The following is a 21,525-nucleotide window of genomic DNA, read 5'->3' on the forward strand; positions in this document are numbered from 1 at the left end:
TGGGTTGTGAAAAAACACCAATGGGAGCCTGTGCAGACAGGCTGGATAAAGCATCGCAGGGACAGGAGAAATCTTCTTGTGCCCTCTTCTGTCTGTGAATGCTAGTAAGAGGAATGGGATACATGTGCCTAGCTTCTCCAGACTTAAAAAAAAATTAATCTTGATACATTTGTGTCCTCAGCCATAAATATAAGCAATGCTGTAGCTCTCAGGTGCTCACTGAGCTCTTCCTAGCTACAAATTGGTTGTTATCACCTAAGACCTGGTGTCCTTGTTCCGTGGCATCCCAGACATTCCTCTGAGACTCTGCCTTTAGGTTTTTAATTCCAATATGCCATCACTATGAAATGGAAGGTTATGCTATAATGATACATATGGTTACATTAACAAGGCATTAGCCACAGCATAAAACTGCTAACAGCAAGAGTCAAACTCTTCCTCTCACAGGTTTGTGCTGCACAGTTCATCTGAAATGCAAGTGTGCCCTTGACTTGACTGACCTTGACTTTCTGTTGGTGATGGTATATCTGCCAGGCAATGTGAACATGCATAGCGCACCACTTTCCAGGTTTCTGGAAAAAAACAAAGAAACATGAATCAGTAACTTTCAAACGCCTGTGATGCTTTATTCTAGTTACAGCAACTCTCGCCAGTGCCTCCCCCCAAAATCCTCTTTGGGAAAGCAGAAATGTAAGAATTTGTCCCTTGCTAAGAAGTTTATCTGGATATCCAGGAATGTTCCTTGTTGCTCTCCTCTCCAGATAAACCCATGCTTGGGTTTTAGGCACTCCTGCAATCTTCTGATGCCACTGGCTGAGAATGCAGTTTGTGTTCCCGAAATCAGTGAAACTGTCTCCCAGTCAGCAGCTGCTCTGCGTAGCTGGATTGCTTCACCACTGTACATCGGGATCATTTCCAGAAGCACAGCCATTCTGAGACTAGCCTTTCCACCAAAAGATGAAAATGAAAACAATTTCAAAGATCACTCTGGTTTTCAAAATGAATCTGACTCCCTCATATCATTGCTGGTCTGTACCTCCAAAACTTTAGCTCATAGATACAATGGAAAAATTGGAGGTCAGCCAAATTCACTCCATTTGGGAAGGCTCTCTGCATCTTTCCTGTCACCAGGCTTTTAAGTCATGGGGTAGAGAGAGGGAGGAAAGAACCAGAGAGTGCTCTTTGGGTTTTCTTGTTGATTTTGTACTCTATTTCCAGGACATCTGGAAATCTTGTCTGAAAAAGACTCATTCAGGATATACGTTCTCTAGCTTTGTTATTTAGGGGTCTGTAGTTAATGACACAACTAATGATTCCTGCAGATTTAAAAATAATCACAGGAATTCAAGAAGCTCCTCAAGCTCCTGGTAACTTAAATGTTTCACAAAATACGGCAGAGGGTCTGCCTTCTATTTCTAGGTGTATGTCAAACAACAATTAAACCCACAAAAATAAAATCCATGTCACATTCTCCTCTAAACTCAAGCTTTCTGCCTATTTACAGAAACTGGCTGTGCTGATGATTTAATGAGTTCACTTGGTCAGTACAATCAAAATACAGAGCTTCTTGAACACATTGAAAAATTATCCAAAAAGTCTGTTTGGATCACTGAAAGACTAGATCCTTCTTTCTAAAATATTTTGTGTCTGAAGTAGATTGCCTGTCTATACTTCACAGTAAGATACTTGGGTAGGAAGCACCTACTGGATAACACTGAGAACACACAGTAAATAATAAAAAGCAAAATCGTTCCGTCTGCAGTGAAATGACAAGGGATCACTGCCAGGGCAGGATTTGGCTCAGGAAACCTGGTAAGCCAGCGCGAGAGAAGGATTATCAATATTTAAGATCCAGCATTCATAGTAGGGGATTGCATGAGAAGAGCAGGAAACTTCCAACTTTGAAACTGTGTATTTTCCTCCAGCGACCACAAGATGTAGAAAATGAAGGACTGACCGCGCTGCTCAGCAAACACCGTGTAAAATACCCAGGATAAAACACAGCATTGCTTTATAATTAGTCTGCGGCTTTAACCCGGTGGGGACCGAGACGAGCTTGACAAACGATCACAAGAAGATTTCTTACCCTCAACATGGGCCTGAACGGATCTGTCAACTGTGAAGAAGAAATGACAGCTTGGTTACATGCCTGTCACTCAAACAATTGCTCTAATTAACAAATTTGTATTGCTTCATTAGGAGACGAAATTAAAATATGTGATTTTACTTTCAAATGAAGCCCTTTTGGATAATAATTAGTCCTTAGCCTCCATCTTCGAGCTGGTCTCCCTCCCCCATGGCTGTTGTACCTAAGTGTTGACAAGCAACTAAACAAGCCTCACACAGAGCGCTCTGTCCTCTGGCATCATCGTTAATTTGTTGATTTAATGGTAGAAAAATGGCTGGTTGACTACTCTGAAGAAAAACACAGATCTATCCTTTGAGCAAACTTCTGTTCTCATCTTTCAAAGCCGCTCAGCTCGCAAGAAGACCGGGGAGTGGACAGGGCCACTGTTTCACAGGCTTCGTCCCACAGATCGGGTTGGAACAGGCTGGAATGGTGTTTCAGACAGGCCCCTGCAAACCAGTGACTGCGCCCATTCAACGGCTACGGTGAAAGGTCCATTACTGACTGCCTGCTTGCCTGGTGTGTTCTCTGCCACAAACTGGCTTTGCCTTAAATGTTTTTCACATTGCAACAGGTGTTGTTAAACGGCGGCTGTATAAAAAACCCCAATTTTCTCAGTATTTTTTTTTGGTGTGGCTTGTTTTTTGAGGTAGATTGTTTTCTTATTCTCCTTTTCTGCTCACACTTCATCGATTAATGCTGGAAAATAAATTCAATTTATTGGGTATTCCTCATTTGTTCTAAATTTTCTTCTCTGAAATGCAATACTAAAGGAGATTTATAGTTGTAAGAGGTACTTTGCAGACTCAGTGATGGCACAATAAATCATCCTGAAATAATCGAAACTACACTAGAAGTTGAAAGGGAGCATAAAGCCAAATGACTTAATGATGGGAGGCTCTAGTTATCTTTTCAATTAGATGGAATAAACAGAAACAAAAAAATGTGGATCCTTCTGGCATAAAGCTCAACTACAGCTCCAATTCAGAGCAAACCAAAGTATTGGGACGTGGCATAATCCAAAGAAAAGAGCTCTGCTGTACGGAGAAGTTGAGCCACAGCACAACATGGATTTTCAAGCGGAGCTCCCCATTGCTTTTGTCAGAGTTCTGCTAAAAATATGACTGCATGATGTTCCTCACTGCAAACAACGCCTATTAATTCAAACACGCAAACAACCCATGGGCATTCAGAAAGAACAGAAAAAGGCTAAAAGACAAAGTGCTGAGACAATAAATGCTATCCACATACGCTAGAACTCAAAAATCCAGAGGCGCCAAGCGATCAATAAAGTGCATCTGTATTTCACCGGTGCAATCAATGATACAGTAACCAAGGGAATTACTGTCATTACCCACATTAAAAACAATTACAGAGTATAAACATAAATCTCGAGGAGGTTTGTACATTTCTGCATTGAATTGGACTTTTATGCCTTTACCCCTGGGCTCGCAGGGCTGCCTGCTGACAGCACGGAAAGAGCTCACCCATCGCACACGATCTCTTTGCTTTCGCTAATGATGAACAGAAGGATGAGGCTTAATTTGCTCTCATACATCTTCTGTAGTTTAGTTCAGACTAAGCTTCAATGTCAGGATATTAATTTGGACACATCAAAGATGGCAGCTCTAGCATTAAAGGTTCGTAGGAGGAATAACTTTACTTGAGAAAAATAAAACATTTTCTACACACCCGTGGATCTTTCTGTAGAAGGGTGTGTGGGACAGTTCCAGGTCTGGCTGCAACATCAATAGGATTGGAAGTCTAGAAATAGCACAAGGAAAGAGAGCATTAATGAGTAACAATGCATAACAGCAACAGAAAGCAAAAAAGAAGACTTTTTGTATCATTAACATTGCCTCAGCAATGAAGATACACATTTAAAGAGAAAAGAATAACCATTATCCACTTAGTAATACATGTATTATCATCTCAATTTTCCAACTTTCATTGTCCACCAACTTCCCGTTACTTAGAGTAACACAAAACATGTGAGGGAACAGTGTCTGTGTACACTGGAAAATCTTTCCACTATTGAAAACCTGATCAGCAACGGATTTATGATACAACATCTAAAGCAGAATTTGGAGGACCGAGCTTGTGCTCTGCTGCTCATTAATAATGCACTGGAACTGGGTCAAACTGCAGACCTGAAAGCATCAGGAACCTCTTTAGTCACTGTACAAGGATCAGAACACCACCCACAATGAACTTTTATCATATGGATATGTGGAAAAGGCAATATCCAGTTGAAAAAATTAAAGCTTCTCCCATGATCTGAATGTAAATATTCAGCTAACATAGCAACGCGTGTTTTTGTGGGAAGAAGAAAAAAAAAACAAACCACAAAAAACCCAAACAAACTGACATTTAGACAGAGCATCTTCCTATGTTAAAAATGAAGAAAAATAGAAATCAACTACAGTATAACTAACAATTAAGTAACAGAGTTGTTAGCAATCTGATTACCATACATACGAAGAATTCCACTAATGAACTGCAATTTACATATTCAGTCATTACAGCGGATGGGCCAATTTAAGAAAGAAGGTGTCTTCTCTGCAGAAATTTCAGTCCTGATTTCAGTCTTCAGTTGCAAAGACTACAGACTACAGAACATGATTTCCTCCCACTTATAAATCAAGAGTGACTTCATGAAAACAAAAGAAAAAACCCCACACTCATCACATTTATCTATCCCAGCTATCCCAAATGAGAGGAGAACGAAATCAGTGTAGTTCATTGTGGTGGAGCTGTGAGATAATTATGGAAATGAGTAAACAATAATGATCATGATTTCTTAAAACTTGATTATTACATGAGCTTACAATAATGCAGACTATCTGAGAACTAATTATATTGCTTCTAAAGTTAACTATGCCATTATATATATATATATATTTTTAATATCTGAACCTTTGTCTGTGGAATTAGGCTGTAACTCAGATCTCAATTGCTCCAGAATCTGAGCGACATTGTAAACCTAAACTTACCCTGGCTCATACCACCAGTATATTTGAATAGCAACAGATAAAAATAACTCCTTTCTTACCTTGGGTTGAAATGCTCCTTGTAGTGAGCCAAAGGGGCCGGTTGGAGGGATCATGGGAGGAATACCTGATACAGCTGGAGGATAGGAGTGAAACAGCTGGAACAGACAGACAGAAGGACATAAATACAAATTCAAATTCCAAATGAGGGTAGGAAGCTGAAGAAGGCAGTGAAAGCATTCCTACGTAACAGCAGGGAAATGGGACATGGAGAAAACTGAGCAGCCTTGAAGAAGTGATCTCGTTGCGACAATGTTAGTTAAAGCAGTCGATGGAATGTTCTCAAATGTCATGATGTTTAGAGCTTAAAAGCAGTTCCAAAATCATAAAGCCATCAACCTGTCCCCTGGATTAAGCCATAGCGTAAGAGATTTTTTTGTTTTCAATTATTAATTTTTAAATTGAATAGAGGTTTTAAACCATTTCAGTTTGCAAACTGTTTCAAGAGAAAATGCAGAATAGTGAGCCAAATAAGACTCAGAAATCTACCTTTAAGTGGAAAAAACCCCTCCTGAGTTCTAGGATACTGTATCATTAAAACTCCATTACTACGTTAAGATTTTAATAGTATCTCTAGGAAATGAGGAAAATACGCACAATTCTTAGTTCATTAGCCTGTCTCAGAGGATATCCTGCCACATCTAATATTAGCAGAAAGACAATCAAATTCATTACAAATTATTATTTAAACAAAATGTTGAGGCAGAACCCCCCCAAAATTAGGGCGTTGTTTTTATAAAGACAGACTAGTAAGTACAAAAATTGCCAATCTCCACTGACCTCACTAATCCCAATGTCTCTGTTCAAGAGAATTTAGGAAAAAAAAAAAAAAAAGAAGAAAATGCTGTTCTGTACTAATGCAGACAAACACATGGGAAACGAGCAAGTAAAGTAAATCACAACGTCCAGTTCTCATCTTGTCTCTGTGGCCCGGCTGTGGATCTTTTCCTCATGCTGTAACACAGTTAACTCAATTCCATGGAAAATGCTGACCTTACACACAAAATCGCTTTCTGGTAGGAGTTGGGGGTTCAAAGCATCACACTACAAATACGTTCTCACTGTGAAACCTCAGGATGGCTGCTGACTGCCTTGGTATTGTCACCCCAAAACCTAACGGGCTTACCTGCTGATACAAATTCACCTCGCAGCAAAAAACCCCATCTACTGTAGGCTACTTTTAAGATCAAAATTAATGAGTTAATGGCCAATTGAACAGAAGCAGGACCGGGCAAAGTAAAAGACTGGACATGTGGCAAACACTGAGAAAATCACATCCCAGAATAAATCAGTACCGCAGAGTTTTGATGGATTGGCTTATGCCAGTCATATATATGTGCTTTTCTTAATCGTTTTTCCTTCCACTAATTTACCGTGCAAGGTCATTTATTCACATTATATTTACTAAAAGCTGAGAAAATATTTCAGTATTTTAGAGGTATCAAAAGATTTCCTCGGTTTAAAAGCACGGTATCAAGTCTCCTTTCACAACATGTTTCTATTGTTGTTTTTAGTTCTATTTAATTTGGACCTGTTCCATTCAATGGTGCAGAAAGTATTTTTAGATTAGTTGATACTGAACTGTAGGCATTTGAGAAATCATTAAAAGACACGTCCTCATGTACAATAACTTTTAATGAGTAAAATGTGCTCTAAATCCTCCAGTGTCTTCTGCATTTAATTCTGTGTGTAATGGACTAATTCCAAACGGTGGAAAGAGATGTAATACTTAATATTCTATTGGCTATGACTAATAATAGGGAATGCTTTCCTTAGAGTTTTATAACAACTGGTAAGTTAATTAAATGTGACCTTTCCTCAAGGTCAGAATTACTAATGAAATATAAACATTGTATCTCCAGGATCTCTTTGTATCAGTTAAATTCCTCCAGCTTTCAAAATAACATCTTTCACAGACAGCGTTTCCTTTCCATCCCTCTCTTTTCAGCTGCATTTTCCCCTCTGAGCTTTCTCCAGGGACCAGCGTGGTACCCCCAGCTTTCCTGGGGCCAGGTGCAATCGAACACTAAACCAGACCCAGCACTGACTGTAGCTAAAACACCTCACTGCGCCACAGTAAGGCCCCCCCAAAAAAGAAACGACTGTAAAATCAAAGATACCAAGAAAGAAAAGTGTTCTAAAGCTCTACGAGAGCTTCTTTGTTAGCTGTGTTCCCTAAAGTAGATTGATTTTAACTCTCAAATAGACCTTTTCTCCTGCAAAGTTCACTTATGAGCTTTAAAAACATTGCCAGCTTTTTAAAGGTAGTGTGCATCTATAGTGGAAACTCCTGTCACTAGGAAAAGGTCTATGGAAGTGCCACAGTTTCACAGTATTTCTACAATAGGAAAAGCCCCATCGGGTCTGCACTTGTGACAGCAAAAATAGGTGTTTTGGTAGTGCAGCTGCTCAGGAAACTGATGCCAGCAGCTCCTCTGTCACCTATACAGTCTATAGTCATATAGAAGAGATCACTGAAATACCCTGGTTAGTACGGCCTTGCTGTAGTTTAAGAAAGACTGTTAATCTAACGTAGCTCTCATGTTGATCTGGTATTAGCTTGGTAAATACCCAACAGACACATCAGCGATTACTCTGCAAGCACTGCCCAAGGACAAACTTTTCCTGGAGGAAGGGCAGGGGCGGCGGGAGGGAGCAGAGCGAACACTACAGGACACCTTGCCTCACTTTAAAGGGGGTAATACTGTGACCTTTACAATTCAGGTAACTGCCAGACTTGTAAAGAGTTAATAAATTCAAAATTAAATTGTCACTAAATTCGAGAAGTGTATACAGGTGAGACTTTTGCAATGTTTCCTTTATCAAGTGTTGAATTCTGCGCTTTATTTGTCTAAAGTTCATGTAACTGTTTCCAGTTCTGTGTTCCTGCCTGAATCAACACGCCACATTGATGATAATGTATCTTTTGAATCCATGTAAAGCTCAGCAAATAAGAGTGCAATTTTGCAAACAATGATGCCAATGAACAGCATTACCCTTTTGAGGAAAAGTGATTATTGTAGGCTCAAATGTTTGCCTAATACTCCTGGAGCTCTGATCCTGCAAACACACTCATACAGTTCAAGTCACTGAAATGAGGTGTCAAAAATGAACGGGACTATTCACACGTACTGCAGGCATGAGCTGTTGGCAGGAACTGTGTTTAATCGGTACAGCAGAAAGTATCACAATATCATCTTAACCAGTTTTTTTTGCCCAGTTCCACTTCTAAGCAAAACCAACACATAAAGCCAAGTGCTTTGCAAATTTCTGAGTGCTGATGCAGTACTCCTTCTCTCATCAAAATATCGCTATTGGATTTAGAAATCTCGTCATATTCAACCAGACACCCACCTCTGCCAATATGATGAAGGAAATGCATTTTAGCAGCGAATGAATCAGTACATTCAAAACTTTAAGAGCAGAAGCTTTACAATTAATTGGAATATTAAAAATTAGTTAATCTCAACAAATAACATTTTTGGTAGCTCTTAGATAAACACATCTAGTGCATAGCTGGATTCATGTTGCTGTCATCGAACAGAGCTTTCAAAACATAACAAGCCCAGTGGATCAGATGTGCCTTTGAAATCTGAAGAATAAGACAAGTTTCAGATTTTATAAAACAAAATGTGATATATTAGGAAAACTATTAGATTACCTATCCCTGAAGGATTTGTATGATAGTTTGTCATTTCATTTCAAGTTTCTTAGGAAAAACATCAGTCTAAGGGTTTGTGGCACAACTGAAACACAGAGATGAAATTACTGCTCTCTCCTGCTTCATCTAACAGTCAGCTCTTCTGTCTCATCTTTTTCACATCAAACCTGTCTTCAAATGGCATATGAGCAAGAGATCTTTTGATTGGAAAAGCTGATACTGCATCTTTGTCAGAAACAAGCACCACGAATGCAAGCCCTCAAAAGCCAAAGCAACCAAGAACGATAATGGTAAATCCTGGAGTGATGACTGGGGCGAGGTTTGACATTGTGCCATTGAGTGAGTGGTGATCCCAACCCACCACAGAAAAGCAGTTAAGTCAGTTTTAAACAGAGCAATAAAACTCACACTGTGACGGTAGAAGGGGTCAACTTTTGTAGGGTATTTGTCAAACTGCAAAGGGATCAAAGCACAAACTAGTTACTTTCTATTTCCTTGCCTTACTTCTGTTGGTAAAATAGAAGACTACTTCTCTATTATTTACCAACCAACAGAGACGAAAAAATATGCAGAAAATTAGTTTCCAATTGGGGATTTTTCTTTCTTTAAAGCAAAACAAGGTCTTTAGGAGACAGGAGAAAGGAGGCGGCGGCAGAGTGCAGCACTCCAAGCACGGTGAAGTCCCAAGCACGGGGGCTCCTTCCCCCAGCAGCCCCAGCCCTCAGCCCCTCGCTGCCGCCTGCACCTACTGCGCAGGTGACAATGGCGAGGAAGGGACAGTCCTTCCTCTCCTACCCAACCACATCTGGGCAGCAGAGTCCACCTTCCCCGCAAGTGGGCAAATTCTTAAATGGTTGTAATAAAGAATAGAGTTGTGCTCTACTTATCCTCACATTTCTGCCTGGGGTACGCACCATGGGCGGTGCTGGCGTCGGCATGATGGCAGTGGGTGGGATGGCGTGTGGGAAAGGCGTGAAGGTGTGCTGGTGTGTGTGTTGGTGTGTGTGCTGGTGCTGGTGCTGGTGTTGGTGGAACTCGGTCCTCAGGTACGGCGGCGGGCCCAGGGAGGCCCCGCGATCCGCGCTCTGCGAGGCCAAAAATCGCGTGTTCAGTTCCTGACGGAGAAGATCTTGTTCTGAAAAACAGCAAAACATGCCTCTGTGAGCTCAGGGACTTTTCCAGACCTTGTGCCACTTACTTTTTGCTGGCTGTGGTAGCAACGCTGTATTTAGAACTTCTTGGTGGTAAATCGTGACACTGTACAGGGTAAGAAAGCTCTCTCAGATGTACCCCCAAAGCCTCCATCTCCCCTCTCTCAGCAAGCCTGTCCTCTCTACAGCATTAACCTGAGGGTTCTCCCTAAATGTGTATGGACACGAACGTAGTCCCAAATAGGTGAGAAGGTACGCGTAACCTGGAGGGAGAAAACATCGAGGGGCTGCTGCTAACACGAGTAACATTCTGCTGCACGGACACAAAATGATGTTACTCAAATGCTGATAATCCTCCAGCTTCTTCCCCCAGTTCTCTCTCAGTGACCTGGGAGGAACAGACATGTTATATCTCCCCACAGGTGAAGTATAAAAGAGCACAATTTTCTCCGCTGATAAAAATCTCTACATCTCACCCCCTCACACACAATCTTGAGCTGAGGAGCACTGTGTGCCCAGCCAGCAGAGACATTCCCTCTAGCCAGAGAAGCAATGCTGAGCACAGACCACAACTGCAGCAAAGACGTTTGCTAAGGGCGTCACGGAGTCTATGTGGGCACATTATGAGCACTACCGTGTTTCTACCACGAGGAGAAGCAGCAGACACGGGAAAAGCACAGCCTTCCAAAAATAGTCATTCCCTGGGCAGAAGAAAAGTCATTGGGTATGTCTAGGCGATTTTTGGCTTTGCTATCACCCCAAATCATAGAACTATAGAATGGCTGGGGTTGGAAGGGACATTAAAGACTATCCAGTCCAACTCCCTGCCGTGGGCAGGGACACCTTCCAGCAGACCGGGTTGCTCAGAGCCCCGTCCAGCCTGGCCTGGAACACCTCCAGGGATGGGGCATCCACAGCTTCTCCGGGCGGCCTGTTCACTACCCTCACGGGGACGAATTTCTTCCTCACATCTAATCTATATCTCCTCTCTTTCAGTTTAAAGCCATTACCCCTTGTCCTATCACCACATGCCCTTGTAAAAAGCCCCTCTCCAGCTTTCTTGTTTGGCTGCTTTAAGTTCTTCCTCACAATGAGTACAGCCTCTACCCAATCAACCAACGGCCATCATCAAATCAAACAAAAAGACTAATTCTGACCAAAGCTGGAGAACTGGCTTCCCACGCTGGGGCCACGATCCATCTGTCTCTTACCTGAGTAAGTGCTACCAGCCGGGTGTCCTGGAACCTGCAGCGTCCCTGACGTCAATGGCGGTGGAGGAGGCAAAGCCGTAGGAGGGGCAAACATATTGGGGTGATGTGGGTGCGCGGGGGGCTGCAGGGCGGGTGTGAAGGTGTGCAGGGGGCTGTGGCTGGGCAGGGACAGGGGGAACGGCGAGGCCGAGGGATGGTGAGAGATGTGGGGAGGAGGGGCCTGAGTCTTGGCAGGAGTGCTGCTTCTGCTGCTGCTGTTAACGAAAAGAAAAGCAATTAAACGGTTGCATGGAAGAGAGAAAAGCTCCAAACATACACAACCCCACCGAGCTATGCATGGCTCACGTTAAACACATTGCTAATGTACATTATTCATTACAAATGGAAGTTACCATTCTGCTTTTCTAGCCATACCACCGCGATACTCCTTTCTCCAACCATCTGCTGCACCTTTTCTAGTATCTTTTACTTCCTGTGGTCTCTCCACACCAAAAGCCAAGACAGATTTTCCCCTCTGTAAGAGGCTGATATTCTGTCCTCTAACAGCACAGGAATGACACACAAAGGAGTAATCAGCCCTGTGCATTCATTACTTAATTATCAGGTCCTTTCTACATGACTGCTTCTGATTCATGTTTTCAGGCAAATGAAGCTCAAAATCAGTGATGACTGCATTAATAAAAGTTTTGGTTTTTTTTTTTTTTTGCTATGACTTACTAAGATGAAAGACTGCAGAAAATGTGAAACAAAGTTCAGAAGGCAACAACAGACATATGCTTATTGTACAGTTAATGCCTCTCTCTATCCCCACAATATAAAGACAGAAGACAAGTCAGCAAAATAAATATTTGCAATTACATTGGTTGCAATTTTTCAGGTTTCGTTTCCTACTAATGAGTATTTAAAATATATTCACATAGTGCTTAATTTTACTCGTCGTTATTTTGAGCAATGACATGCTTCTGTTGCAGTGACTTCTAAAGACCAGCAATACCAAACTTGCTTAAAAATAAACCAAAGTCTTAAATACCTCCCGGGCTTTAGTCAAACCATGAAGCAACCACAATGCTGGTTCACCAGGTCTTGAAGGACACCAGCTGCCTGCCGGAAGCTCAGATTTGGGGAAAGATGACCCAGTGCTGACAGCATTAGCTCAGGGTGGGGGAAACCTGCGGTCCCTGACTCACAGGGACATCACGGGTTCCTGCGAACATGTTGTTTAATCTCTCTGTTCATCTCTGCTATCCCCCTATAAAAGGCAAGATTTATCTCACTGTGGCCAGGGGAAGACAAAAACACAGAAGACTGCAAGGTGTCAGCAGTGTGGGAAAAAATTAAGCTTTAAAGTCACTGGTGCAAGCCTGTTTGTGCTAAGCTGTCCCAGGGCCAACAGCAGCTGTACCATCCTTCTCGCCCCAGGGCATGTGAGTAGTTGGAGAAATCAGGTGATGTTTACAGGGATGGGAGTGTAAAACGAGTTAGCCTTCAGAGAGCAGCCCAGCATGCAAGAATTGGGATTTTGTTCCCTGGTCTATATTGCATCAAATCCCCTCTGAAAAAACGAGTACACTATGACAAGCAGAAAAAGCCAAAGCAATTAGAATCCTAGAATCATTTCGGTTGGAAGAGACTCTCAGGATCATCAAGTCCAACCACAGCTTAACTCTAGCATTAAACCATGTCCCTAAGAACCCCGTCTAAACGCCTTTTAAACCCCTCCAGGGATGGTGACTCCACCACTGCCCTGGGCAGCCTGTTCCAATGCCCCACAGCCCTTTCCAGGAAGAATTTTTTCCTAATATCCAATCTGAACCTCCCCGGCACAACTTGAGGACATTAACTAACTAAGCACTCGAGAATATCTAGCATTTATGAGAACACTAGATCAGAAATAAAGTGATCCTGGCTCATTTCAGGGAAAGACTTAAGGTTAAATGCACAAAGCTCTCTTTATTTCCCAGAGATGGGATGGGATGTGCTGTCACTTCTCTCCTTTAGCTAATTCCTCTCCGCTTCCTCCAGGCACGGTGAAGCATGACCACGGGGCAGCAAGTCTGCAAAGACACGGCCTTTCAGCACGCACGTGTTTCTGTCCACCTACCTTAAGCTGTTGAGGCTTAAACTGCTGCTGTTATAGGCAGAGAGTGGCTGCGAGAGGCTCTGAGACGCCGGATGGGGCTGCACCGGCGGGAGGCTGGGATGCGCCGGCTGCACCGGCGACTGCGGCCGCGGCGGGTGCTGCAGGGGCGGCTGCGGCGCGGGCGGGCGGGCGGCTTCTTCGGGGGCTGGTGGCGGCTGCACGGGCGGCGGTGGCGGTGGCTGGGCCGGGGGCTCCGGCCGCGGGGCCAGCGCAGGGCTGGGCGCCTCGGGCTGCGGCTCCGGCTGGGGCTGGGCCAGAGGCTGCGTCCCCTGAGGACAAGGGTCTTTAGGCACCACAGGCTCAAGTATTGGGTCTTTACTGCTGTCCTGGCTCTTCTCTTGGCTCCTTTCTAATCCTGATATTTTCGGGACAGCTGGGCCCCTAGCACCAGGGTCATCATGTTCAGTTAATGCACTGACTCCTAACTCTTTATCTGCAACAACAGAAGAAAGAGAGAAAACAGCTGAGTATGTGACAAAATGGGTAAAACCAAACTCAATGCGGTGCCAGAGTCGCGCTCTGGGCAGTGACATTTTGTTTTCGTCAAGGACCAGGCCAACACGAAACCAAAACAAACCCAACATCATTTCCAGCAGCGCCCCTAGCCCTCAAGTCTTTCTCCTGATACCTCTCCTATTTTATCACAGGAAGAAAGTTTCTGGTTGTCTTCATAAATATATAAAAAAAGCAAATACACAAAACTTGACCTCAGAGCAGTGGTTCAAATGCTCTAAAAAGTTTGAGTCAGATCTCCCCAAAAATCTCCACCTCTACCGCAGGGGAAATACCAGGAGGGGTTGTGCTTTGCTCTGTTCTGTCTCTGCAGCACAACAGACAACCTCCGGACTTGCCCCCTGGCTCTTGTCTCCCAGGGATTCATTTCTCAGCTTTCCCATGCAACCATGTAGCGTTTCATTGATTTTTAAGAAAAATTAGCTTTGTATAATAATCGCGCGGCTCCAAGATTTGGGGCTATCGGGCAGTGCCGATAAATTTGTAAGCGTAGGTAAATCATGTGTATTTAGCAAAATCAGACCCTAAATGATCACGTAAAACCCTCTGAAATTATCTACTGAATCAAGTAAGCACAAATTGCCGCAGCACGAGGGGAGCTCCGCAAGAAGCCAGGCTGCACCGCCAGCTGCTGCTCTTCTAGGCGCATCCCTTCATCTCTAATTACTATTATATGTTTACCACAACATCTCTGTTGCCTGGGCTGCCAAATGAACAGAACAAAGAGGTTAAGGGAAATAATCTATTTTTGCCTCAATTTTTCTTTCGGTGACGTTAATTTTAGATGTCACTTTTTAGAAGAACGGCTGAAGAAGTTGAGAAGGCAACATGATTAGTCCTGAATATGTTTTCTTTAAAGACATGAGAGTTGGACAACACCCTTTGCATGTCAGTATGTGCATCTGCCCCTCATCTTCTTCCTCCTATAACTCTCCTCAAAATAAACCACCTGGTAGAGACCTTGTGTAGCACTACGATTTTCTATTATTGTTACGCTGTCATCACTTCCTTACTGAGCCACGGAGGGAACAAACGCAATGTGAGCTCTGTGCCTTATTACACAAAGTCTAAACCTTAAAACACATATTAGTAGGAACCCAGGTTTTCTCAGTTTAGCTGGTCATGGAATTACTTTAGTTTTCCGTCTCTTTAATAATAATGCATGTATGGGGTTAATGGAAAGTATGCAGGGTTCGAAATAATCTTAAGACGGGGAAACTCTACTCATTCTTCAGCCAATTTTAAGCCTGGCAGAAACGGGTCATCACCGGGGTTTCATTTCATGCAGAGATCCCAGCAAAGGATGTCAGGCTCCCGTTACTGAAAGTTTTACAGGCCCCGTAGCACGGCGAGCAGCCTGGTAACGTGGAGTTCAGACTTTTTTAATAGTTTGTGGACGGACAGGGAAAAGCCCTTTTAGGGGTAAAAGGGAGGTAAAGAGAAGAAGAAAGGTAACCAGACTTATTTGACGAGGATGTACTTCAATCACTTCTGGAGTACGCAATCTGAACTGGCACAGAGGCTCCTCCTTGAATTCGGATCAGCAAACTATGGGGGCAATAGTGGGACTGCAGAGGAATAAAAATGTACCTAAGGTCTATCTCATTGCAAGTAAGTTGCAGGTTATAAAGAAAGGAAACTCCATTTGCATTAAATCTTTGGATTGATCCTGTTTGCTCAAACATTATTAAAAGTTAGACTGTGATCACCACACCTGTTAAGGCAGGTCCTCAAGGAGGAAAGAAACGAGCAACAGTTTGTTCGGGAACAGGTGGATCTATATTCCTAGTCCTTACAGGTGTATGAGTTACGACATTTTGGGTTTTTTAACAGAAAGGCATAATAATTACGGCCTTCAGGGCTTCGCCTTCTCATTAGAAACTCCCTACAAGGTGAATCCACAGTAGGTGGTCTGAGAATCCCGCAGAGGTGAAACTTCCCCACTCCGGGAACACCCTGCACTCAGCGCATTCATTAAATCTTTTCACTAGATATTTTTAGCGTCTCTCGTGTGTGTGCCGTTGATTCAGCAGCTCTGCGCTGGGGAGGTCGCTCCTCCCCTGGAGAACAGGGCTACGAATCCTGCTGTCCTCTGGGGATTTTTGGCTGCTGCTTACATCTTCGTTACGCCGCCCCTTAAGCACCATTCCCGTTAGTTCACCGCTTAGAAGATGCTGTATTTAGTAAGATAATGTTATTTCAAATGTCAAACACTGAACATGTGTGCAGTGTTTCTCCCTCTCTCTCACACCACCACCCCTACGCTCAACTTCAGGTGTGTGTGTCCAGGAGTCTCTCTGACCCCAGTGTGCCCAGTACGGGCAGCCCTGCACGGCTGATAATGATGAAATATAAATCAGAAAGAATTCTTCATCCCACAGTATCTATTTAGGGAGTTGAAATCCCACAACAGTGATGAACGCTACCAATTACGTGTTTCATAAGGAGGGCTCAAGTCTTCATCAACAGTACTTCAAGGTCATACGTACAAGATTATTCTTCTTCTACCAGCACGTCTTTGCACATCACGTTATTTCGGAATGCGGACTGACTAGCTCGGTGTAAAAACTAAGGGGAAAAAAACCCCTTCGCGTCACTATGACACAGAAAACCCAACTACACAACTTTCTGAGTTTATACACCATAGGAATTCAGTTCTATCCAGCAGCTAAAGAAGCAAGCGAGCTAACTTCATCTGATGGCAGTCTCCAGGCTCTTTTATAGTATTATTGAATTTAAAAATAGCATTCATTCTCTTTTACTACTTCGAAAAGTTGAACTCTTCTCTTGACAATATTACCTCTGCCTAACTAAAATTTTCTGCAAACTTCTTAATGCAATATAAAAAATTATAGATCTTTCAAAAAATATAAAAACAATTTTCTTCGGTTTTAACATGGATAAACGGGCAACTGGTGCAAACTGTCACAACTGATACAAACGTTATAACTTCTCTGAAGACAGTAGAAAGCAGAAAATGTACATCCCGCTGACCGCTGGCCTGGCGAGGAATATTCAACAAGCATTTTACAAGGTTTGATATAATTAATCAGATTTCAGACCTGATTGTACATTCCATATTGAGTAGACATCGGTCAACGCAACATTTGGATAATAAAGGCAGATGACAGAAACTATTACTGCAAAGCAGGGAGGAGGTTGCTGGGTACACCAGCCAACATCCAGGCCCCAGAGCAATTCGTCTGCTCTACTGGATACACAGAATTCGCTAAAAACTATTTTTTATTTTTAGCACACAGTCATCTTTCATCCTAATCTCCAAGGACGCTAACAAAGTATTTGATTATGCAAATGAAACCCATGCATTCGAAAGCATGGTTACGAGCAGCTCTGTCATCTGCTGACACCAGTTATTCCGCTGTAAGCAGGTATTTAGTACAACAGAATAGCAGGACTGGTGACACACTTCGTACTTCATTATGAAACAGAGAAGAAAATCATTCAGGACAAAAGGTTGCTACCTCCTGTTAAAAATGTTTATCTTCTGCACCGAAATGGACTTAATTGTCAACAATAAAGTTGCAGATGGAAAGCAGCACTTAGTGGAATTGCACAAGATGTTGACAATTCTCCAGTCATTGAGTTGCTTCTGGCCTTGATTTGAGAGGGCAGAGTTCTCCAATATTGCACGTGAAACAATTTATTTCATCCAGCTGTTAAACAGAACACACGCCATAAATGTCATAAATGTAACTCCAACATCCAGGACACTGGGAGTATAATATTGAAAGCACTTGATGTTTGATTTTTTTTTTTTTAAGTGCCTCTTAGTGAAAAAGGAAGGGGATATAGCTTTCTAGAGGAAAGTGAAGTACAGAGCATTCAAACACCCCTCTCTCTCAGAAATCATCATACTTAATAGGAACAGATGCATGCAACTGTAACACGCTACCAGAGCCTGGGAAACACCACGAACACTCCATCCTGCTTCAGCACACACATGCAGAGCCAAAGGGGTATTTCCAGTAGGGAAAAATCTCTTGGTTTCCTAACTTTCCCAGTTAGGAAACAATAAATGACATAATTAATGACGTAACCCTGAAGTACCGAGTAGCCAGAAGCAGCACGGCAGTGTTTGTTGAAGCCGACTCCTCCCAAACCAGCCGGCAAACCCCGCCTGGGAAGTGGCGCTGACAAAGTCATTGGGGGATGTTTTTTGATAATAACAGGTTTGAGCACAAAGAGCTTTAGCTTCCTGTATCAATGTTGTGTTTTAAGTAAAGAAATACAGATCTTGTAATCACAATATTCATAAAGGACACCTAATTCCACGGAAAAATGGAAAGCACCTTATTAAATCTGGTCCATGTGTCCTACCGCTGACTGCAGCCAGCACAAGATTTTTCCAAAACAGGTGTAAAAATCTTGCAGCCAGCATATGTAAAACATGTCCAACCCAGGAGATCTCATGCTGATCTCTGCTAAGACTGGCTTATACCCAAAAGCCTGAGATTTTCTTCTGAGATCTTCTAGAATTGTGATAACAACCGTGGGCTTGTTATGCACATAAATCTCAAGTCCCTTCTGAGTATTCTCAAGTTCAGCAGTAAATTTCTTAGTATGTCATGTGAAAATATTCCTTCCGCAATGTTCTTATTTCTCACCTTTTAATTCCACTTGGTTCTTCCAAGTCTGTGAGAAAAAGACTTCCCTACAAACCATCAGCATCACCCATTCCTTCGCAAAATTAAGGTACTTCCCCTCGTATCTCCTCTATTACTATCTTCCTGTGAGACCTTTCCCACCGGCTGATCACTCTGTGTTATTATTTTTTCTGCCACCCCTCGCACGTCTCAGCTTCTCCAACACCTCTAGGAAGCGGCTGACCCACCCTGCCCAGCCCTCAGTACCCGGACCACTCATTTATCCCAGCGCATTTTCATCCTCACCGTATTATTCACGACCCGATTCCTCACTCACATCGTACGGAGCTGCAGACGTGAGGGAAGGTCAGCGTTAAACCACCCCCAGTAACGCCCAGCTTGTCTTGACCTGTCCCAGCTACTCCAGAGCGAGTTCTATAGGCACCTGCATCTTGCGGTTTAACATGTCCAGACTGACCTCCAGTCCCTGTTCTCCCAGCCTGACGAGGTTTCTCCATGGTTTCTAACAGCTTTCTCCAGCTCCAAGCACCACCGGAACCCTTAAGCCAGGTCTAATGGCTGCTGTTTGCCCTCCTGTCTTTCACATTGAGCAACTTGGGACAGAGGAATCGAGACTGCCCTGAAGCCAACGCCACATCGCAAACAGATCATGATGAAAACAACTCTTTGCTTTCCTTTCTTCAGCTGCACTTTGTTGGTAAGAATCCTTTGGTTCTTGCTTCACAGCAACTGAGCTTCCACAGTAGCCTTTTCCTCAGGATCTTCCCAAGGCTTTCTGCAAGCCTGGATCAATTAAAGCCATGCGAATGTTTGCCGCTTTGACACTTCAAAGGAATTAAACCAGCTCAGTGAGACAGCATCCCTCTCTTGAAATCCTCCCAGACCGAATCTCCTCCTGCGACCCCCCGAGCGCTGTTAAAGCGTGTGTTGAGTCGCCCTGCAGACACAAGCCAGGCTGGTGGTGTGTGCGTCTCCCTGGCCGGTGCGGGGAGGAGGGGACGGGCTGCCTGTTCTTGTCCCCAAACCTGTCCCCGGGCCATGCAACCCAACCAGCTCAGCAGAGACAGACTGCTGAGAGCAGAGATGAAACCCCCAGAGCGCCAGGCCAAGACACGAGAGCGCAACCCCGCACACCTCAGAGGAGTCGGCACTCGCAAAGGTCTGGCCGGTCCAACATCACTTTGGTTTGGCTTCAGAAAGGCACCTTCCCCTCTCCTCTCCTCTTTTGGCCATGACCAGATACCCCGGCACAAGGTTAACCCCATCACTGGGTGAGGGAAGAAAAATATATCGGGTTTTCTCCACTGTCCTCCCTCCCTTACTATCGATTTGCCTTGGCTGTGTGCTTGCAATATTCCCTCAAACGCTCATGACAGCGGCTCATCCCGCTTGTATGTGACAGGATTGCACGAACGAGCTTGAACAAAACTGGCTTTCAAAAGCAGCTTGAGAAGTATCACCTTATGAACACTGATCGAATTGAGCATGACAGCTCAGTTTAATATACGAAGGACAAAAGAGATCTGTGTGATATGTTTATACGGAAATATACACATCCATTCCCCCTGAGAGGTGTCGTACCCATAACTCACCAGACACACGCCACCGGTTCCTCCGTGAATTTGTTCTTTAGAGCCAAGAATTTTCTATTCTGTTTTTTAAAGGCATGATGTCAATGTAAGAAGAGATCTTAAAAACTCCATTGCCCCTCTTGCTAACACTAAGACGAAGCTCAGCATGACCATGACAACACCCGCTTTTAATTACAACTCTTTTAGCTCATTAGTGTCTACAGGAAAACTTCACTGAGCTTACACATCACAACTCCACCGATCACTGTCGCTTTACATTATTCTTATGCTTGGCATGATTTTGATTGTATTTTCAACACTGCAGAGAAAAAGATGGATATTCTCCAACTGTCTGCTCTAAGGTAGGATCATGCAGGCAGAATTCCTCTAGTCTGGGTCGTATCAATAAATGTAGACATGAGATTTCAATGTTACTTGTCAATACAGGGTCTCATTAAATGTGTCAGTTATACTTGTCTACTCATGTCTGAATTTCTTGCATTGGGCTAAAACACATCCCATGACTTTATTTTAAAATGGGGGGGGAAAGGGCCAAGTTACTGAACAGGTTTAAACATATACCTGAACTTAAGACCTACCACTCTGTTTTATGTTTCATTACTTTGAGATAGTAGCTACTGAAAGATTTTCTTTATAGGTAAATGTGACAACATGTACCAAATTCCTCCTACGCGAGACAGCGGTAGAAGACTTAGAAGATTTTCTAGAAATTAAAATGGAAGAGATGCTGGTTTGTGCCCATCAATCTGTATTGATGTTAATCAGAAAAGCTTTGCTGGCGTCCAGCTTTGGCTCCACAAACCTCAGGACAGTTGGTGGTTCCTGGCAGAGTAAATTTTGAGACAGCAAAGGGTCCGTTGTATCCTAATTGCTCCGTACTATGTCTCTGTACTATGTTTTACTCAAATCAGCTCAACTACTCTCACTACATTTATCCATGACATTAGGGGTCTTTTCCTTATAAATACATACGGGAGGACTCTATGAAATAGGATTTTTGACAGGACTGTTGACTCGTTGAGCACAGTACCTGCCCTCCAGCAAACCTGGAGGGATAACAGGCTGCAACGTGTCCTGCCAAGCCGGCGTCTCCATGGATTATCTCTGCACTGTCCATACAGATCACTAAAGACTGAATCGGTGCCTTTGCACATCAGAACCAGCAGCGCTCACCTGTACTATACACTCACTGATTGACCTGTCCTTAATGAAAACAGAACAGCACGTCAACAGTGTTTTCTGTATGGTAGAGAAACCATCTGAGGAGCAGTCACCTAAACACATCCTAAACCACATCAGCATGAGCAAAAATTGGACTCTTAGAGGACACAGGCACCCCCAACTTAGTGTCAGCTCAGCACCTATCTTAAAAATCTAAATATAATAAATATCGTCTGTCCCAAAATAAATGGTGAGCAATGAAGATGAAATTAAAGACAAATCTGCCCCACATA

The 21,525-nt window shown here is 43.3% G+C and overlaps 1 protein-coding gene across 2 annotated transcripts in view; it reads right to left on the reverse strand.

The window, feature by feature from the left end:
• The window catches only part of AUTS2 (activator of transcription and developmental regulator AUTS2), a 726,993-nt gene that overhangs the window by 14,528 nt on the left and 690,940 nt on the right, over positions 1–21,525 (reverse strand). The window contains exons 7-14 of one of the 2 annotated variants that reach the window (XM_065647100.1): positions 13,303–13,774; positions 11,202–11,455; positions 9,754–9,974; positions 9,248–9,292; positions 5,181–5,276; positions 3,821–3,892; positions 2,087–2,116; positions 501–572 (exon numbers count right to left, since the gene is read on the reverse strand). In XM_065647100.1, the coding sequence (XP_065503172.1) occupies positions 501–572; positions 2,087–2,116; positions 3,821–3,892; positions 5,181–5,276; positions 9,248–9,292; positions 9,754–9,974; positions 11,202–11,455; positions 13,303–13,774 (1,262 nt within the window). Of the gene's footprint in view, positions 1–500; positions 573–2,086; positions 2,117–3,820; positions 3,893–5,180; positions 5,277–9,247; positions 9,293–9,732; positions 9,975–11,201; positions 11,456–13,302; positions 13,775–21,525 lie in introns of both variants that reach the window. The other variant, XM_065647099.1, reaches the window with a different exon arrangement.

The sequence above is a fragment of the Caloenas nicobarica genome, chromosome 17 (genome assembly GCF_036013445.1).
Source record: "Caloenas nicobarica isolate bCalNic1 chromosome 17, bCalNic1.hap1, whole genome shotgun sequence".
Taxonomy (NCBI): Eukaryota; Metazoa; Chordata; class Aves; order Columbiformes; family Columbidae; genus Caloenas; species Caloenas nicobarica.